Here is a 21,409-nt window from a genome sequence, read left to right as displayed (position 1 = left end):
ATGGTTAAGGACCACACAGATTTTGAGAGGAAACCTGCAGTCGCAACTTCATGGGCTACTCTTTCCGATTAGCAGCAAGGGATCTTTTAGTTGCACTTCCCACAGGCAGGATAACACAAACCATGGCCTTTGTTGAACCAGTCATGGATCACTGGTCGGTGCAAGTTGTACCCATTGAGCCTTGCGGAGCACTCACTCAGGGTTTGAAGTCGGTATCTGGATTAAAAACCCCATGCATGCCTCAACTGGGATCTGAACCCAGTACCTACCAGCCTGTAGACCGATGGCCTAACCACAACACCACCGAGGCCAGTTGGCAAAAAGGAACCATATTTAATTAGCTTACATTATTCCGGAACAAAACAAAATCTATTTTGTAGTTTTAAGTCACATTAACTTGAGCACATGCGCGCATATAAAAACAACAGTGACATTTGCCATTATAACAGGGCTTATTCCAAATGTCAGTTAATTGACTGTCGTTGTTGGTATTGTTTTAAGTTTAAGCCATTTGCATGAAATAAGAACATACACCAAGACTTGCCATAACCGTCCACATATTACTGTAATAAACAAGAAGTATGTTTTTTATGCTTTATAATATAACCAAGTACATCATATATTTTGGTAAAATGTTGTTTTTTTTTTTTTTTTTTTACAGATTTATTTTTCTTTCAATATTTATTTTATCAGTAGACTACTAATGTATCATTTACAATATCCAGATGAAAAAGCACACGTGTGCATGCTTTGTCTGTAGGACAGTCATTCCCGAGGAAATGCTTTACTGGAGAGTTAACCCCTCTTACATTGCCACAAAGTTTTATTTCATCCCTCTTGCATCACCGGCCTCGGTGGTGTCATGGTTAGGCCATCGGTCTACAGGCTGGTAGGTACTGGGTTCGGATCCCAGTCGAGGCATGGGATTTTTAATCCAGATACCGATTCCAAACCCTGAGTGAGTGCTCCGCAAGGTTCAATGGGTAGGTGTAAACCACTTGCACTGACCAGTGATCCATAACTGGTTCAACAAAGGCCATGGTTTGTGCTATCCTGCCTGTGGGAAGCGCAAATAAAAGATCCCTTGCTGCTAATCGGAAGAGTAGCCCATGTAGTGGCGACAGCGGGTTTCCTCTCAAAATCTGTGTGGTCCTTAACCATATGTCTGACGCCATATAACCGTAAAATAATGTGTTGAGTGCGTCGTTAAATAAAACATTTCTTTCTTTCTTTCTTTCCCTCTTGCATCACCACAAAGAGGACTGCCACCCTAGACTAGTTTTTATATACAACACAAGCAGTTGTACCTTTATTCTCTTAGTTATGCATTATTTTTTACTTCAGAGACAATGCAAGTCAAGCTGCATACCTTACTGTTCTAGCGTTTTGTCTTCACACCAGGCCTGTATTAAAAGTGAGATTTAATCTGTATAATTTAATGATAATTTGTAAAGAAACATTTTTATTTATACTGGATTTCTTTTTTCAAAACATGTTATTTGAGTTGGTATGGTTTTAAAACTTAAGAACATGTTTTTATATGAATTTTAACTTTATTCGTTATGAAGCTACATGCCAATTCATCGGTTTCCTTTATAAGTAAACAGACCATACAGTAAGCACATGGTTATTATTCAACAAAGAACATTCTAATTTTGATTTTGGCTGTGCCATTAAATTTCAATTAAATAATTGGAGGACTAGTCGAATTTGAGAAGGGCCAGTAAGATTTTTCTTCAACTGGCCCTGCTGGTGACCATGGTTTTCAGGTTAATTTTCAACCCTGTCACAGGATAGTTAAAGCTGATAACCCAAGTCATTAACCTGTTATTCTCTTTCGACTCAAAGAGTTCCCAAGTGTTATCTTCACAGGATAGTTAAAGCTGATAACCCAAGTCATTAACCTGTTATTCTCTTTCGACTCAAAAGAGTTCCCAAGTGTTATCTTCACAGGATAGTTAAAGCTGATAACCCAAGTCATTAACCTGTTATTCTCTTTCGACTCAAAGAGTTCCCAAGTGTTATCTTCACAGGATAGTTAAAGCTGATAACCCAAGTCGTTAACCTGTTATTCTCTTTCGACTCAAAGAGTTCCCAAGTGTTATCTTCACAGGATAGTTAACGCTGATAACCCAAGTCATTAACCTGTTATTGTCTTTCGACTCAAAGAGTTCCCAAGTGTTATCTTCACAGGATAGTTAACGCTGATAACCCAAGTCATTAACCTGTTATTCTCTTTCGACTCAAAGAGTTCCCAAGTGTTATCTTCACAGGATAGTTAACGCTGATAACCCAAGTCATTAACCTGTTATTCTCTTTCAACTCAAAGAGTTCCCAAGTGTTATCTTCACAGGATAGTTAATACTGATAACCCAGGTCATTAACAATTTATTCTATTTTGACTCAAAGAGTTCCCAAGTGTTATCTTCACAGGATAGTTAACGCTGATAATCCAAGTCATTAACCAGTTATTTTCTATTAAACAAGTCAATCAATGTGTACATATACCTACATGAAAATGATATATTTTAAAGCTGCTTAGCATCATGCAATTTAACATTGCTTGGTCATTCAAAATACAAATTTTTGTCTGTTACCAAGTTTAGTAGAAAATCACTTAATTATTTGTAAAAAGAAAAAACCCACCCACATGTTAACATTGATACTGTTTAACCCAACTCCTTAAAAAAATCAAAACAAAAACAACCAATCAAACAATAAGAATGTGAAAACTACAAGGAAAAGACTCAAGTTGAAATAGATTTCCGAAAACAGAAAACATCACATGTTAGCTTACCTTTAATAGTCTTTTCCTTTAAATAATTCGTCATGGCATCTGCGATCTGACGGTTCAGTGCATCAATGGTTTTCTTTCTCTCTCCCAGGTCATTCTGATATTTTTCATTAGCTGATTCCGTTTCCTGTAGTGCTCTTTTTGTTTGCGTCAGCTGATCCATCAAGTTATCATTTTTCTTTTGTAGCTGTGCCACATCATTCTGTGCTGTACTTAAACGACTGTTAAGATCCTCGACAGATTTCTGCAACTGTTGAACTTTTTCATTTTCTTCAGCAAAAGACTTCCTTGCTTCCTCATTCTCCTTCCCCACCTGTGTCAGCTGTTGCTGAGCTATGTTTAACTCTCGGACAAGATTATCTTTTTCTGTGGTCAAGTCTTCAATCTTGCAAGTTTGCTGAGCTAGACATTTCTTCAGTACCTTATTATCTTGAATCTTGCTCCGACTGCAACAGCTTAATGTGTTCCTCGCATTCAGTTAACCGTTTCTTCAGTTCCTCATTGTCTGCCTGTGACAGATTAATGTCCGAATCCCGTTGTGCCAAACTATGCTCCAATTGTCTATTTTCATTTCGGGTTTTATTTAAATCTTCTTCAAGTTTTTTCTCTCTTGCCTTCAGCGTCTTAATTGTCTCAGTTGTCTTTGCTAGACTTTTCTCCAAGTTCTCATTTTTAGCTTTCAACTGTGCATATTCTTCTGCAAAGAAGAATGAAGGAAATGTTTTATTTAACAATACACTCAGCACATTTTATTTACAGTTATATATGGCATCAGACATATGGTTAAGGACCACACAGATATTGAGAGAGGAAACCTGCTGTCGCCACTTCATGGGCTACTTTTTTTTCGATTAGCAACAAGGGATCTTTTATATGCACCATTCCACAGACAGGATAACACATATCACAGCCTTTGATATACCAGTCGTGATGCACTGGCTGGAGCGAGAAATAGCCCAATGGGCCCACCGATGGGGATTGATCCCAGACCGACCGTACCTCAAGCGAATGCGTTACCACTAGGCTACGTCCTGCCCCTACCATCTGATGGCATACTTCTACTGCTATTGCGTCTAGAAGTATAAATAAGTTGTCTTGCAAAAGTTTTTTTTGTTTTGTTTAACACCACCACTAGAGCACATTGATGTCAAGCTCCTAATCAAAGGAAACCCGCTACAGTTTTTCTATGAGCAGCAAAGAATCTTAGATATGCACTTTCCCACAGACAGAAAAGCAAATACCACGGCCTTTGACCAGTTGTGGTGCACTGGTTGGAACAAAAAAAAGCCAGTCAGTTGAATGGATCCACCAAGGTGTCGCGATCCTGCGATGCAAGCACCTCAGGCGAACCATATGTAAAAGTTCTCATTCTCGTGCTGCCATCTGGAAGATTTATTTCTTTTGCTCTTCATTTCATTTCAACTTATATCCAATTAAGGTTCAAGCACACTGTCCTGGGCACACACCTCAGCTATCTTGGCTGTCTGTCCAGGACAGTGAGCTAGTTGTTACTTGGTTAGTGGTTAGTGAGAGAGAAGAGGGTGTAATGGCCTTAAACCTACCCATTGAGCCCTTAAGAACTCGCTCTGGGTTAGATCCTGTACTGGGCTGTGAACCCTGTATCTACCAGCCTATAGTTTGATGGCTTAACGACTGTGCCATCTAGGCCCTTTTGCTCTTGCTTAATTGTTGCTTCCTATCATCTAGATGTATAAAAAATTAGCCTTGAAATACTAATAGTAGGCCTCTATGGTGTTACGGATAAGCTGTCAGATGTAAGGCTGAAAGCTAGGTACTGGGTTCGCAGCCCGGTACCGGCTCCCACACAGAGCGAGTTTAATGACTCAATGGGTGGTAGGTACTGGGTTCATATCCTGGTACCAGCTCCTGCATCCAGAGTGAGTTTAATGACTCAGTGGGTAGGTATAAATCACTACACTGACTTCTATCTCACTATAGCCACTAAGATATAACCACTAACCCACTGTCCTGGACAGACAGCCCAGATACATGTAGCTGAGGTGTGTGTGCCCAGGGCCCCTGTTCCACGAAGCGATCTTAGCGATCATAGGGTAACTATATGCGTTTAAGGTGATCTTAGGGCTAAGATCGCTTCGTGGAACGGGGCCCAGGCCAGTATATAGGAATGTCAATCTAATCATTCCTTAGTGAAAGACATCTACGACTGGTACCTAGCTACTTCGTTTGCAAAATATCAAAATGGAAGACTTGATTGTTCGATGTTAGGCTAATCCTTTAACTGAATGACTATATAAAAGAAATGCTTTATTTAACGACGCACTCAACACATTTTATTTACGGTTATATGGCATCAGACATATGGTTAAGAACCACACAGATATTGAGAAAGGAAACCCGCTGTCACCACTTTATGGGCTGTTCTTTTTGATTAGCAGCAAGGGATCTTTTATATGCACCAACCCACAGACAGGATAGCACATACCACAGCCTTTGATATACATGTACCAGTCGTGATGCACTGGCTGGAACGAGAAATAGCCCAATGGGCCCACCGATGGGGATCGATCCCAGACCGACCGCGCATCGATCGAGCGCTTTACAACTGGGCTAAGTCCCGCCCTCCGAATGACTATATAAAGGCTTATTTTCAAAAGCAATACACATCAACAGATTTAACTGACATCAGTAACATGAGAAAACTAAGGTGTTATACGTGTATAACTGTCAGTGTACTACTTTATCTGTAATGATGTAATGTTGTTGTAAAGAGGTGTTTTCAGACTCGGATGCACGTTTGTTACTAATTTGCTCAGCCAGTGTCGGAATTCATGTGTATAATGAACAGAATAACATTGATGCATGTTTATTTTCGATAATTTATGGTTGGATGGTGTAAATGTCATAGTGACGACGGTTGTTTTAATGAAGTCTGACCGTATATATATCTCCCCCACCCACTCCCTGCTTCAGGGTTTAACTGTCGCCTCTATATCTCCCCCACCCTCCCTGCTTCAGGGTTTAACTGTCGCTCGCTATATCCCCCCCACCCAGTCCTTGCTTCAGGGTTTAACTGTCGCTCGCTATATCCCCCCCCCCCCCACCCAGTCCTTGCTTCAGGTTTAACTGTCGCTCGCTATATCTCCCCCACCCAGTTCCTGCTTCAGGTTTAACTGTCGCTCGCTATATCTCCCCCACCCATTCCTTGCTTCAGGGTTTAACTGTCGCTCGCTATATCTCCCCCACCCAGTCCCTGCTTCAGGTTTAACTGTCGCTTGCTATATCTCCTCCACCCACTCCTTGCTTCAGGGTTTAACTGTCGCTTGCTATATCTCCTCCACTCAGTCCTTGCTTCAGGGTTTAACTGTCGCTCGCTATATCTCCCCCACCCAGTCCTTGCTTCAGGGTTTAACTAGTGCTGCAACGATAAACCGGTATACCGGTATATCACGATAATTGATCAGCTCGATACGAACCGCGGTACAGTTTTGCGTATTGCGATTTTTACACGCTTTTTTTTTTGTATCTGACTTGACTTGAAATAGGCACACAAACAAATAAACAAAACAAAAAACCCATCATTTGATTAATTGGCGATGACAGGAAATGTAACAATCACGTCAAGCGTAGTCGGGTCGGTTATACTTGGTTCTGACATCTAAACAAAACGTGCTAAAAGTCAAATAAAAATAACCAGTTAAGGATAATTACAAATTTACAAATACACCTTTTGTTACCTACACATTATTATTCATTTACGTTGGAATTCGTCTACTGCTATCATCGTCAAAGAAATAAACCAACAACTTGCAACAAGTGAGACTCGCACTTCGCTGTTTTCGCCTGAACTCGGAATACTTCTGCTCATCGTTTAAGACACTTCGGCCAATAACCTTTGGTTCGGTCGATCTGCCGGAAGATTACGACTGAATACGTACATTTCCGTATCAAGCGAGCAGCAACGGAAAAGCCCGATAGTAAGGATTTCCCAATGCGACAATTTACAACTAGTTTGACACCGTAACACCTGTGGTATAGCGTGTGCTAAAAATAAAAAATAAAAAATGACCAAGAACATTATGCTAATAAATGTCGTTGTTTATATAATCATTTAGGTCTATTAACTTTGATCCAAGAAAAACACGTGCAACAAGTATTTAGTAACTGACCATCAAAGAAACACCGACGTGTTTGATGTTTAATTGTTTTTGATGATGCGTTTGATGTTTATGATCTGAAATTCAGCCGCCTTTAATTTTTTGCCAACATTAAGTCTTTGCCGATCGGTTCTTACATCAGTTGCATTTGTTACTGAGATGTGTTCGTGACAGGTTGTGCCGGTCAGGACAGATAACAAATAATGGAATTTGAATTAATTTCAAACAAAAAGGCAAAAAGTGGCGTTTGGGAAAATTTTCAACTGAAGAAACGAAAAGACACGGGCAAAATTCAGGAGGGGTTGGCAGTTTGTAAAAGATGTAAAATGGACGTTCGCTTTAGTGGTGGAACTACTAATCTTAGCACACACTTGAATCGTCATCACAAAATTAATACAAAAAGTGGTACAGCTTCGACTACTTCATCTACACAGAAGAAAGTATCAATGGCTGCAATGCTCCCACAAACCATTCCGAGCATTTTCTTACAGACAACGAAATATAAAACTACCGGCGAAAGACATAAAACTGTCACTAAAGCTATCGGAAGATTTATAGTTAAAGATCTCCGACCTTTCAGCATCGTGTCAAACGAAGGTTTCAAAGATATGGTTGAACAACTTGATCCGAGGTACCAGTTACCATCACGCACTTATTTCGCCGAAACTGTCATACCTAACATGTACCAGGAATGTCGCGCTGACGTTATTTCCAGTCTTAAGGATGTCCCAGTAGCACTCACGACTGATGGATGGACAAGTAGAGCAACAATATTAAATATAAATAATATCAACTATATCGCAATACATATCGCAATACGGTTTCTTATATTGCAATATATCGCAATACGGTTTCGACCGTATCGTTGCACCCCTAGGTTTAACTGTCGCTTGCTATATCTCCTCCACCCACTCCTTGCTTCAGGTTTAACTGTCGCTCTCTATATCTCCCCTACTCACTCCCTGCTTCAGGGTTTAACTGTCGCTCGCTATATCTCCCCCACCCAGTCCCTGCTTCAGGTTTAACTGTCGCTCGCTATATATCCCCCACCCACTCCTTGCTTCAGGGTTTAACTGTCGCTCGCTATATCTCTCCCACCCACTCCTTGTTTCAGTGTTTAACTGTCGCTCGCTATATCTCCCCCACCCATTCCTTGCTTCAGGTTTAACTGTCGCTCGCTATATCTCCTCCACCCACTCCTTGCTTCAGGGTTTAACTGTCGCTCGCTATATCTCCCCAACCCAGTCCCTGCTTCAGGTTTAACTGTCGCTTGCTATATCTCCTCCACCCACTCCTTGCTTCAGGGTTTAACTGTCGCTCGCTATATCTCTCCCACCCAGTCCCTGCTTCAGGTTTAACTGTTGCTTGCTATATCTCCTCCACCCAGTCCCTGCTTCAGGGTTTAACTGTCGCTCGCTATATCTCCTCCACCCACTCCTTGCTTCAGGGTTTAACTGTCGCTTGCTATATCTCCCCCACCCAGTCCCTGCTTCAGGTTTAACTGTCGCTCTCTATATCTCCCCCACCCACTCCCTGCTTCAGGGTTTAACTGTCGCTCGCTATATCTCCCCCACCCAGTCCCTGCTTCAGGTTTAACTGTCTCTCGCTATATCTCCCCCACCCATTCCTTGCTTCAGGTTTAACTGTCGCTCGCTATATCTCCCCCACCCACTCCTTGTTTCAGGGTTTAACTGTCGCTCGCTATATCTCCTCCACCCACTCCTTGCTTCAGGGTTTAACTGTCGCTCGCTATATCTCCTCCACCCACTCCTTGTTTTTGGGTTTAACTGTCGCTCGCTATATCTCCCTCACCCACTCCTTGCTTCAGGTTTTAACTGTCGCTCGCTATATCTCCCCCACCCATTCCTTGCTTCAGGGTTTAACTGTCGCTCGCTATATCTCCCCCACCCAGTCCCTGCTTCAGGGTTTAACTGTCGCTCGCTATATCTCCCCCACCCATTCCCTGCTTCAGGGTTTAACTGTCGCTCGCTATATCTCCCCCACCCCTCCTTGCTTCAGGGTTTAACTGTCGCTCGCTATATCTCCCCCACCCACTCCTTGCTTCAGGGTTTAACTGTCGCTCGCTATATCTCCCCCACCCACTCCTTGCTTCAGGGTTTAACTGTCGCTCGCTATATCTCCCCCACCCATTCCTTGCTTCAGGGTTTAACTGTCGCTCGCTATATCTCCCCCACCCACTCCTTGCTTCAGGGTTTAACTGTCGCTCGCTATATCTCCCCACCCACTCCTTGCTTCAGGGTTTAACTGTCGCTCGCTATATCTCCTCCACCCACTCCCTGCTTCAGGGTTTAACTGTCGCTCGCTATATCTCCTCCACCCACTCCTTGCTTCAGGGTTTAACTGTCGCTCACCAGATTGGCAAATGCGAATTTCATTACTACTTAGCCAAAAAACTAATTCAGAAATCATCTTGGTGTTTGCCTAAATAAAACTTGAATTTGGTGACAGATTTACTTATCAAATTGCTAATATTTTATGAGCTTCATGCATAATTCAAACGAAAATGGTGAAGTGACAATAAACAAAACAATTAGTGGCACCATAATGATTGATAATGGCCTGATCGTGTGGTTTTGAGAGGTACAATTTACACTAAATGAAAATTTTGGGACTGAATTATTCATCCGGTGTTCAGTTATAGAGGTTTCCGGTTTAGAGAGGTAAACTTTAGTGTTACAAGATGAGTAAATCACGGAACCATGGAAAACATCTGGTTTTCAGAGAATTCCGGTTTTGAGAGGGTTAAAGTTTGTTTCGTTTAATGACACAACTAGAGCACATTGATTTATTAATCATTGGTTATTAGATGTCAAACATTTGGTAATTCTGACATATAGTTTATACAGAGAAAACCCAATACATTTTGCCATTATAGTAGCATAGGATCTGTTATATGCACCATCCCACAGATACATGTAGGATAGCACATACCACGGCCTGTGATATACCAGTCACTGGCTGGAATGAGAAATAGACCAATGGGCCCACTGACGGGAATCGATCCCAGACCGACCGCACATACAGGAAACACGTACCATCTGCAGTTCGTTTCCTCATGTTGCCATCTTGAGGTTTTACCAGAAGTATAAAATAATTTGTGTTGCAAAAGTTCTTTTTGTTTTGTTTAACAACACCACTAGAGCACACTGATGGTGATTGATCACACATCAAGCGACTGTCTTACCACTAGGCTACGCCCTGCCTCGGGCAGTTCAATTGATTGACTTTCAGTTTTTATGGACCAACACTTTAAATTTATTGCTTCCAGCTATTGTTGACTTTGTCCTCTATGATTTGTTGCATATCAACATTTACTACTAAACTCTGGCAATCTGCTACACACCTGAGACAACATATATCATTGCAACATGTTGACTTTGTCCTCTATGGTTCGTTGCATATCAACATTTACTACTAAACTCTGGCAATCTGCTACACACCTGAGACAACATATATCATTGCAACATGTTGACTTTGTCCTCTATGGTTCGTTGCATATCAACATTTACTACTAAACTCTTGACAATTTGCTACACACCTGAGACAAGATATATCATTGCAACATGTTGACTTTGTCCTCTATGGTTCGTTGCATATCAACATTTACTACTAAACTCTGGCAATCTGCTACACACCTGAGACAACATATATCATTGCAACATGTTGACTTTGTCCTCTATGGTTCGTTGCATATCAACATTTACTACTAAACTCTGGCAATCTGCTACACCTGAGACAACATATATCATTGCAACATGTTGACTTTGTCCTCTATGGTTCGTTGCATATCAACATTTACTACTAAACTCTTGACAATTTGCTACACACCTGAGACAAGATATATGATTGCAACATGTTGACTTTGTCCTCTATGGTTCGTTGCATATCAACATTTACTACTAAACTCTGGCAATCTGCTACACACCTGAGACAACATATATGATTGCAACATGTTGACTTTGTCCTCTATGGTTCGTTGCATATCAACATTTACTACTAAACTCTGGCAATCTGCTACACACCTGAGACAAGATATATCATTGCAACATGTTGACTTTGTCCTCTATGGTTCGTTGCATATCAACATTTACTACTAAACTCTGGCAATCTGCTACACACCTGAGACAAGATATATCATTGCAACATGTTGACTTTGTCCTCTATGGTTCGTTGCATATCAACATTTACTACTAAACTCTTGACAATTTGCTACACACCTGAGACAAGATATATCATTGCAACATGTTGACTTTGTCCTCTATGGTTCGTTGCATATCAACATTTACTACTGAACTCTGACAATTTGCTACACACCTGAGACAAGATATATCATTGCAACATGTTGACTTTGTCCTCTATGGTTCGTTGCATATCAACATTTACTACTGAACTCTGGCAATCTGCTACACACCTGAGACAACATATATCATTGCAACATGTTGACTTTGTCCTCTATGGTTCGTTGCATATCAACATTTACTACTAAACTCTGGCAATCTGCTACACACCTGAGACAAGATATATCATTGCAACATGTTGACTTTGTCCTCTATGGTTCGTTGCATATCAACATTTACTACTAAACTCTTGACAATTTGCTACACACCTGAGACAAGATATATCATTGCAACATGTTGACTTTGTCCTCTATGGTTCGTTGCATATCAACATTTACTACTAAACTCTTGACAATTTGCTACACACCTGAGACAAGATATATCATTGCAACATGTTGACTTTGTCCTCTATGGTTCGTTGCATATCAACATTTACTACTGAACTCTGGCAATCTGCTACACACCTGAGACAAGATATATCATTGCAACATGTTGACTTTGTCCTCTATGGTTCGTTGCATATCAACATTTACTACTGAACTCTTGACAATTTGCTACACACCTGAGACAAGATATATCATTGCAACATGTTGACTTTGTCCTCTATGGTTCGTTGCATATCAACATTTACTACTGAACTCTTGACAATTTGCTACACACCTGAGACAAGATATATCATTGCAACATGTTGACTTTGTCCTCTATGGTTCGTTGCATATCAACATTTACTACTGAACTCTGGCAATCTGCTACACACCTGAGACAACATATATCATTGCAACATGTTGACTTTGTCCTCTATGGTTCGTTGCATATCAACATTTACTACTGAACTCTTGACAATTTGCTACACACCTGAGACAAGATATATCATTGCAACATGTTGACTTTGTCCTCTATGGTTCGTTGCATATCAACATTTACTACTGAACTCTTGACAATTTGCTACACACCTGAGACAAGATATATCATTGCAACATGTTGACTTTGTCCTCTATGGTTCGTTGCATATCAACATTTACTACTGAACTCTGGCAATCTGCTACACACCTGAGACAAGATATATCATTGCAACATGTTGACTTTGTCCTCTATGGTTCGTTGCATATCAACATTTACTACTGAACTCTTGACAATTTGCTACACACCTGAGACAAGATATATCATTGCAACATGTTGACTTTGTCCTCTATGGTTCGTTGCATATCACCATTTACTACTGAACTCTTGACAATTTGCTACACACCTGAGACAAGATATATCATTGCAACATGTTGACTTTGTCCTCTATGGTTCGTTGCATATCAACATTTACTACTGAACTCTTGACAATTTGCTACACACCTGAGACAAGATATATCATTGCAACATGTTGACTTTGTCCTCTATGGTTCGTTGCATATCAACATTTACTACTGAACTCTGGCAATCTGCTACACACCTGAGACAACATATATCATTGCAACATGTTGACTTTGTCCTCTATGGTTCGTTGCATATCAACATTTACTACTGAACTCTTGACAATTTGCTACACACCTGAGACAAGATATATCATTGCAACATGTTGACTTTGTCCTCTATGGTTCGTTGCATATCACCATTTACTACTAAACTGACAATCTGCTACACACCTGAGTGCTCGCTTGAGGTGCTTGCGTTGCTGGATCGAACCACCTCGATTGATCCATTCAGCTGATTGGGTGTTTTTTCTCATTCCATCCAGTGAACCACAACTGGTCAAAAGCCGTGGTATGTGCTATCCTGTCTGTGAGAAAGTGCATGTAAAAGATCCTTTGCCACATTAAGAAAAATGTCGCAGGTTTCCTCTGATGACTACGAGTCAGAATTACCAAATGTTTGACATCCAAGAGCCAATGATTAATTAATCAGTGCTCTAGTGGTGTTGTTAAACAAAACAGACTTTAACATATAACAGGTAATTATGCAACTTTTATAATAGGAAATTATGCAGGGAGAGGTTAGACTGGCGAGTAATGTTTCAAGAGAGGTATTGTATGGCTAGGTCATGCTGTGCCGGAAAATACAGACACCACTTGAGCACACTGATTTATTAATCATCAGCTAATTGATGTCAAATGTTTGGTAATGTTGATATATGGGTCAAAATATTTCGAATTGTCAAATTCACATCTTGAAAGCTGTCTAAATACAGCTTATTTAATAAAACTAAATCTAACTATTAAAATTATTAGCATTGAAATTTACTAATTAAGTTCGGATTTCAAATATGTCAAAGATTTTATAAATTTCCTTTTGAATGTTATTCCGTTAATTAGTGTCAATTTTTAATTAAATACTAGTACAGTGAAACCCCTCAACACCGGACCCCCTCTAAACCGGAATCCCCTCAAAACGGGACGTTTTCCACGGTCCCGTGATTTACGCCACTTTTAGCACTAAATTGTACCCCTTTAAACTGGAAACCCCTCTAAACTGAACACCAGACAAACAGTTCGGTCCCAATGTGTCAATTTAGTGTAAATTGTCCCCATGAAAACCGAATGACCAAACCGCTACCAGTCAATGTGGCGCCACTAATTGCTTCTAATGTCACTCCAGCCGGATTACCTGTCTGCGAACACATAATGTGCACACGCTCAGGTTCGCTATTATCAATGTAATCACCGTTACACGCCCCATAGTAGGCAACATATCAATAAACACTTAACAAAAGACCCATCACCAGGTTAGATATTTAATTTACACAAGCATTGTGTTGGTTACAATAAGCCGAGTTGGGGTTTGGGTTAGATGTTTTAAGTCACGAAGGTGATTTACGGTCTATATATTCCTTCACAAACGTGTAACATGATTTGCTTTAAAGATTTATTGAGCAAAATAAAGAGTAAACAAAAGTAACTTTGGCTTTGCATGATTGAACAGATGTTAGTAACATTTTATTTTCATATCGAGTTTCAACATGACAAAACGACCAGCTAAACGTCACCGTGTTGGAATAATTAAAAGTTTCGAAAGTATAAACCTAAACCTAAATGTTAAGATTTTTGGGTGAAAAGTTTAGTATAAAAAATTCAGCAGTTGGAGACATTATCAAGAAGCGATAGGTTTATAAAGCAGAGTTTGCAAAGATCATTAGCAGAAATAAACTATATGCTGAACTATTTAATGGGGAAGGTAAGGTAGTTACGTAAATGCAGACCCCTGAAAACCGGACACCTCTGAAAGACGGACATTTTACTTGGTCCCATGGATGTCCGGTTTAGAGGGCTTTCACTGTATATGATTATTGAAAAGCATACCAAACAACTACATGTATGACCATTTAATCTCAGATGATTTTATTATTATATTCAAATAATAAAAAAAGAAGGAAATGTTTTATTTAACGACACACACAACACATTTTGTTTACTGTTATATGGCATCAAAAATATGGTTAAGGACCACACAGATATATAGAGAGGAAACCCGCTGTCACCACTTCATGGGCTACTCTTTGATTAGCAGCATGGGATCTTTGATATGCACCATCCCACAGACAAGATAGTACATATGACTGCCTGTATTACACCAGTTGTGGAGCACTGGCTGGAACGAGAAGTAGCCCAACAGGGCCACCGATGGGGATCGATCCTAAACCGATGGTGCATCAAGCGAGCACTTTACCACTGGGCTATGTCCCACCCCCTCAAATAAAAAGTACATAGTGAACTTTACTTGTCTTGGAGGGGGTGGGACGTAGCCCAGTGGTAAAGTGCCCGCTCGATGCGCAGTCAGTCTGAGATCGATCCCCGTCGGTGGGCCCATTGGGCTATTTCTCGTTCCAGCCAGTGCACCACGACTGGTATATCAACGGCCGTAGTATGTACTACCCTGTCTGTGGGATGGTGCATATAAAAGATCCCTTGCTGATAATCAAAAAGAGTAGCTCATGAAGTGGCGGGTTTCCTCTCTCAATATCTGTGTGGTCCTTATAACCATAAATAAAATGTATTGAGTGCGTTGTTAAATAAAACATTTCTTTCTTTCTACTCGTCTTGGAGTTGAGGACATTATTAAAAGCGTAATGGAGTTGAGGGAGTCATGTATAACCTCAACTCTATTACAACTGAAACCCACTACAACGGAGTTGAGGTAACGGAGTTGAGGTAATGGAGCGGAGGTAACGGAGCGGAGGTAACGGTATATTATTAACAATATTATAATATACAGTAAAAGTAAAATTTGTTTTATTTAATGATGCCACTAGAGCACATTGATTTTTTATCTTATCATCGGCTATTGGACGTCAAACATATGGTCATTCTGACACTGTTTTTTAGAGGAAACCCACTGTCGCCACATAGGCTACTCTTTTATGACAGGCAGAAATTAAGGGATCTTTTATTTGCACTTCCCACAGCAGGATAGCACAAACCATGGCCTTTGTTGAACCAGTTATGGATCACTGGTCGGTGCAAGTGGTTTGAGCCTGGCGGAACACTCACTCATGGTTTGGATTAAAAATCCCCTGCCTCGACTGGGATTCGAACCCAGTACCTACCAGCCTGTAGACCGATAGCTTATAACCACGATGCCACCGAGGCCGGTCAATATATAATATACAGTGTCTTCACTTCAAATTATATGCATGTATTTATCCTATAACTTACCCATGATATCCATGTAATAAACCCATGTGATAATTTACTTTATTAACCCAGTTAATAATGGTATGCAAATTTTCAAGGTCTCTAGGTAATGTGTTGCTGTGGATGGGTCATTTGCTTACAAGCCAACAAGACCAGTGTACCTGGGCATAACGTTTTCAAAGATTTGTTTAAAATGCGTGACGTCAAACTAATCTGTGCTAATCCTGATGACGTCATATTATCGATGGCAGCGACTTTAGTACTGTGATTTACTAAAACATTAATTAAAATGTTATTTTAGAAATGTTATAGGATAAATAGAATTCGCCACTCGTGTTTTTTAATATGTAAAATATCACCCTAGTCTAGTTAATTGGTTGATATTTTCCATATTAAAAAATACTCGTGACGAATCCTCTATATAGATATATTGACAAAACATTATTAACAACACCTGGTAAGTGATCAACATCACATGGCAAATAAAATCAAAAAGATAGGTAGACCATCAGACTAGCTAGTAGTTGTATTTTTTATCTCATCCGTCAGAATTTTTTACTCGCATTTGGCGAGCGGGTGAGTACTTTCTGCAACCCTGTTGCCTATTATTTTTTTATTTTTTTTTTGTTCCAAACTGCAAGCTGTGGCCCTTTTTTCTGTTATGAAAACTTTCCCATCAAAAGTTTTCCTACGATATCACTGGCCTCGGTGGCACAGTGGTTAAGCCATCAGACTGAAGGCTGGTAGGTACAGGGTTTGCAGCCCTGGACCAGCTCCAACCCAGAGCAAGTTCTTAAGGGCTCAATGGGTAGGTGTAAGGCCACTACACCCTCTTCTCCCTCACTGACAGACAGCCCAGATAGCTGAGGTGTGTGTGCCCAGGACAGTGTGCTTGAACCTAAATTGGATATACCAGTAAGCACGAAAATAGGTTGAAATGAAATTCCTATGGTATCACTTCAAATAGAATAAAATTTCCTAGATTTGCCCGGGTTTCGTTTATTTAATGTGTAACGGAGTTGAGTCAGTAATAAGGGACACCAACAAAAGTTGACTTGTAAAATAATTTCAGAGTCACCTTGCATGTCAATGATAATAAATAGTAAGATTTGAGCAATCAAACAAGCCATAAATATGTACTGTGTATTCACCTCATTACTTTCACTGAAGAAGAAGGTTAGTTGTGTTTAACGACACCACTGGAGCACATCGATTACTTAATCATCGGCTATTGGATGCCAAACATTTGGTAATTCTGACTCGTAGTCATCAGAGGAAACCCACTACATTTTTTTCTAATGCAGCAAAGGATCTTTTATATGCACCATCCCACTGATAGGATAGCACATACCACGGTCTTTGATATACCAGTTATGGTGCACTGGCTGAGATACACACTTATAATGCTGGTGTGTGAACAGATGGGGACTTGGGAGGTCAAAACTCCCATGCTCAAAGCAGTTTTTTTTCTTTTACTTAAAGAACAAAAACAAAAATGCTTTGAGCATGGAAGTTTGATCTGCCTAAACCCAATCTATTCACACACCAACATTAGTAGCTGCAGGCCTGGGGGTTATAAAAAATGTGGGATGAATACTGTATCTGTCCTCCCACCCCCACCCCCAATCTGCATCCTTTGGGGGTATTGAATTAACATTTAATTAACTCAATATAGCACTTAAGGCATATTAACTAATCCCAAGTTCCTAACCTAAAACATATTGGCCTATTAAGTGGTTTTTTGTTTGTTTTGTTTTTGTTTCGTTTTGTTTGTTGTGTTGTTGTTAGGGTTTTTGGGGTGGGGTGAGGCATATTTTGCTTTAGGGAATTGTTGAATAGCCCCTCAATTGTAAATTTTGCAATTCTGGACCCCCTTATAAAATTCTGGATCTTCTCCTTGAAGTTAAAATTTAAAAGCCAGTGTAATAATTTTTAAATTTTTTTTAGAACTATTCTGATCACCAGTTTCTGCATGCATCACACAATCACTTGACACAGATCTATATGTTAGTCCGTAGGCCGAGTACTCTTGACTGTATGAGAACTAGACGGACATTTGGCCAGTTATGACGCTCTTGTTACAAGTGGTTATGACGCTCTTGTTACAAGAGCTTATGGCGCTCTTGTTACAAGAGTGTCATAACCGTCAAAATGTCTGTTACAAGCTAGAGCGTCATAACCATCCAAATGTCCATCTAGCTCTCTTACAGTCAAAGTACTCGGGCTAGCTAGTTAGTCCAAAGGGACACAGAAGAAAATGTGGTTCTTTCTTAAAAAGTATTAACTTAATGTACGTCCTGCACTAATCTACTAGCTCGAGTCACCTCCAGCCCTTCCCTTATTGATATTAACATGTATATATACCAATAAGGGAAATGTGCGTCCTGCACTAATCTACTAGCTCGAGTCACCTCCAGCCCTTCCCTTATTGATATTAACATGTATATATACCAATAAGGGAAATGTGCATCCTGCACTAATCTACTAGCTCGAGTCACCTCCAGCCCTTCCCTTATTGATATTAACATGTATATATACCAATAAGGCGTATCATAAAATATTGTTTGTTTCCGGTTACTCAACCGACCCTAATTTGAACCTGCCAACCCTAAAACTTTTTTTGTATATCCAAAAATGTTTTTTTTAATATAGCAACGATTTCCACGAAAACATTCCAAAACTATCACAAGCACTAATTTGGTGTCATTTAGGGGATAACCCTACTGTGTTTTCCGATTTGCGGACGTATATCGGTGGTTTTACCGTCACAAATTTAGTTTTATTGGCGACCCGTTAGCCACGAAATGTTTTTTTCTAACAATTGGTTTTTTTCATGACTCGTATGACGGCCATTCTGCAGAACGCCACGATTGTTCACGTTTAGTCTCTACATGTCCGAGCCTGTCCTAGCAGCACTGGAAGATTGACCGCCCCACTCTACGAAGAAATAGGAAGCGGGGTCGGACCCTACTACTCTTTTTCTAGACTTTACCTTGCTTTATAGTGATACCATCTCGTATCCTCCGGAGTCGGGCCCGTCCGCACCACTATACCAAACCATGACAACTGGACTATACCCTAGTCTGATACTCTCTCGTTCAGACGGATCCGGCTTCTCAAGATCTGTATTTCAGCACAGCACTACACCTTCAACATCTATCGACTGTCAATCTAGGGGTTTTCTTGACGGGATGCAACCCATCTCGTCCCTTTAAGCTGTGCACCCAAATGGCCTTAACGAGGCCACTCGCGTGGACATATCGATCGGACTTTAAACTTTTAGATCTGCGTTCAAAATTTTATGTCGAAATTACTTCTTTTTAAAAAAAAAAAATTATTAAATAGTCCGATCCTCTCTTCTTTCTCTTATTTAATTTTGGACTGTCCTTCTAAAATGCTCCAAATTATATAAATATTCGGCCGAGCAGTCAATTCTTTTTATTTTTGGCTTGTAACCTTTTTTCTTTTTTTATGTATTCTATTAACTTTTTTACTAATTGCTATTTTCAAAATTCTGCCCATTTTCACCCCCCCCCCCCCCTCCATCCCGAGTCAGGCCACCGACTCGGAGGTCGGACTCGGGATGGGCGTGTTCGAAACCCTAGTGGTATATGGGCACGTTAAATTAGTTATCATCATCATTTAACAATTGAATGATGGAGTTACTTCCATTCAAATTGAAGGTTCGGTAACTTTCGTGAGATATCGGGCGAAGAGTGGGAAAATTGTTTTCACAAATATATGCGATCTTTTCCGATTTACTCTACATCTAGCATAGCGAGGTGTTCCGGTTAATAATAATAATAATAATAATAATAATAATATTAACTGTATTTAATTTTACTCCAGCGACAAACTGGCCTTGTAGAAGTTTAGTGACATTCTGATAAACTAGGGGAGGGAATGTTTACCTATACTGATGGAGTTTACTGCCAAATCAAATGATTAAATATGTCAGTAAGATCTCGATGCGTTTCGTTATTTTTTGTAAGTTGTCACTGGGAACTTCGCGGGTTTCCGCTAAAAAGTGTCAGAATGACCATGTGTTTGACGTCCAATAGCCGATGATATTAAAGATAAAAATCAATGTACTCTAGTGGCGTCGTTAAATAAAACAAACTTCACTTTTCAACATTCGTTTGAGCATCCTGAGCATTTGTACTGCATTTCTATTCATTGGACTAATTGATTGCTTCAAAACAAGTGTGTACTTTAATACTGGATGCATACAGAATAAAACTAATATTGCAAATGATAAAATTGGTAAGTCTACCATTTCTTAGATACACTAGGAAAGATTTTATTCATAAAAAATTTTTAAAATGTTATTGTTGGACAGATAAATGTAGAACCCTTCTTTTCAGTTCTCATTAAAAGAAATTGTTATATCTTAATTTACTGGTTTCTATCCAATTAAGGTGCAACCAAGTCTGTCCTGGACCAGTACAGAAGTTAAGTGTTAGTATGAGAGTAAACCTTCTGCCTATTATTAAACAGCAAGGGGTCTTTTGTATGTACTCTCCCACAGATAGGTTAGCACCATGTTGCCCTCAAAATCAAAATGCCTTGCCTTTTATAAATTTATAAGTTGCCCATGTAAAAAGAAGCCTTTAAACACACCTATGTGGATAGTACTACATATTTCCTTTTTAAAATTAAGTTATGAAATAGATATAGAAAATAAAATGGCCATAAGGTTTTTGTCCTTTTGAAAATTGTATAATGGAAAAAAAAGCCCTTATAATTAAAACTGCACATAAAATATGCCCCCAAAACGTCACTTTACCATGCCTTACTTCATTTCTAGGGAAACACTGTGATGAATGGTTTGCATAATGCATTTCTATACATGCAGAGGTTATTTTGGATATCGGTAGTCAACACCTTTATTTAATATCCATAAATAAAATTATTTTCCAAAATAAAATGTTTTTCCTACCTACCTACTCTATATTTTTCCAGCATGTAATAGGAAACAAGTAATTAATTTTTTTCGGCCTAAGGGAAATGTATGTGCGTCCTGAACTAATCTACTAGCTCGAGTCACCTCCAGCCCTTCCACTGGCTGGAACGAGAAATAGCCCAATGGGTCCACTGACAGGGATCGATCCCTGACTGACCGTGCATCAAGCTTTACCACTGGGCTACGTCCCGCCCCGACAAGATTGATATATTTTTAACTAAGTGAACAAAGTTAAAGATGATTAAACCTGTAATTCACTTACCTGCGGCATCTTTCCCAGGGTTGCAAAAATAGAAAATATTTAACTAGCCTGCCGGACCAGAACCAACTAAAATTTACTAGCCCACCAGAATTTCTACTGGTCCACCAGTCTAGAGAACAATATATATTATTAACAATATTTGATTATTCAACCTCATGTAAATGTGGTTTGTGTGTTAATTAGTGGCGTGAAACCAATTTGTATTTGACAAGTATGATATATTTTTAACTAAGTGATCAGTAGAGGATGATTAAACCTGTAACTCACTTACATGCGGCAT

At 39.8% G+C, this 21,409-nt stretch overlaps 1 protein-coding gene across 2 annotated transcripts in view; it reads right to left on the bottom strand.

Moving 5' to 3' along the window:
- LOC121380064 (golgin subfamily A member 6-like protein 22) overlaps nucleotides 1-21,409 on the bottom strand; it is a 76,295-nt gene that overhangs the window by 43,800 nt on the left and 11,086 nt on the right. Inside the window, exons 1-2 of one of the 2 annotated variants that reach the window (XM_041508807.1) lie at nucleotides 6,515-6,622; nucleotides 2,798-3,491 (exon numbers count right to left, since the gene is read on the bottom strand). In XM_041508807.1, coding sequence (XP_041364741.1) covers nucleotides 2,798-2,957 — 160 coding nt within the window. In that variant the 5' untranslated portion in view covers nucleotides 2,958-3,491; nucleotides 6,515-6,622. Of the gene's footprint in view, nucleotides 1-2,797; nucleotides 3,492-6,514; nucleotides 6,623-21,409 lie in introns of those variants that run through there. The other variant, XM_041508806.1, reaches the window with a different exon arrangement.

Source organism: Gigantopelta aegis, chromosome 8, assembly GCF_016097555.1.
Source record: "Gigantopelta aegis isolate Gae_Host chromosome 8, Gae_host_genome, whole genome shotgun sequence".
NCBI classification, from domain to species: Eukaryota; Metazoa; Mollusca; class Gastropoda; order Neomphalida; family Peltospiridae; genus Gigantopelta; species Gigantopelta aegis.
Note: the sequence above shows the minus strand (reverse complement) of the source record. Positions and strands in the feature narration are given on the sequence as shown.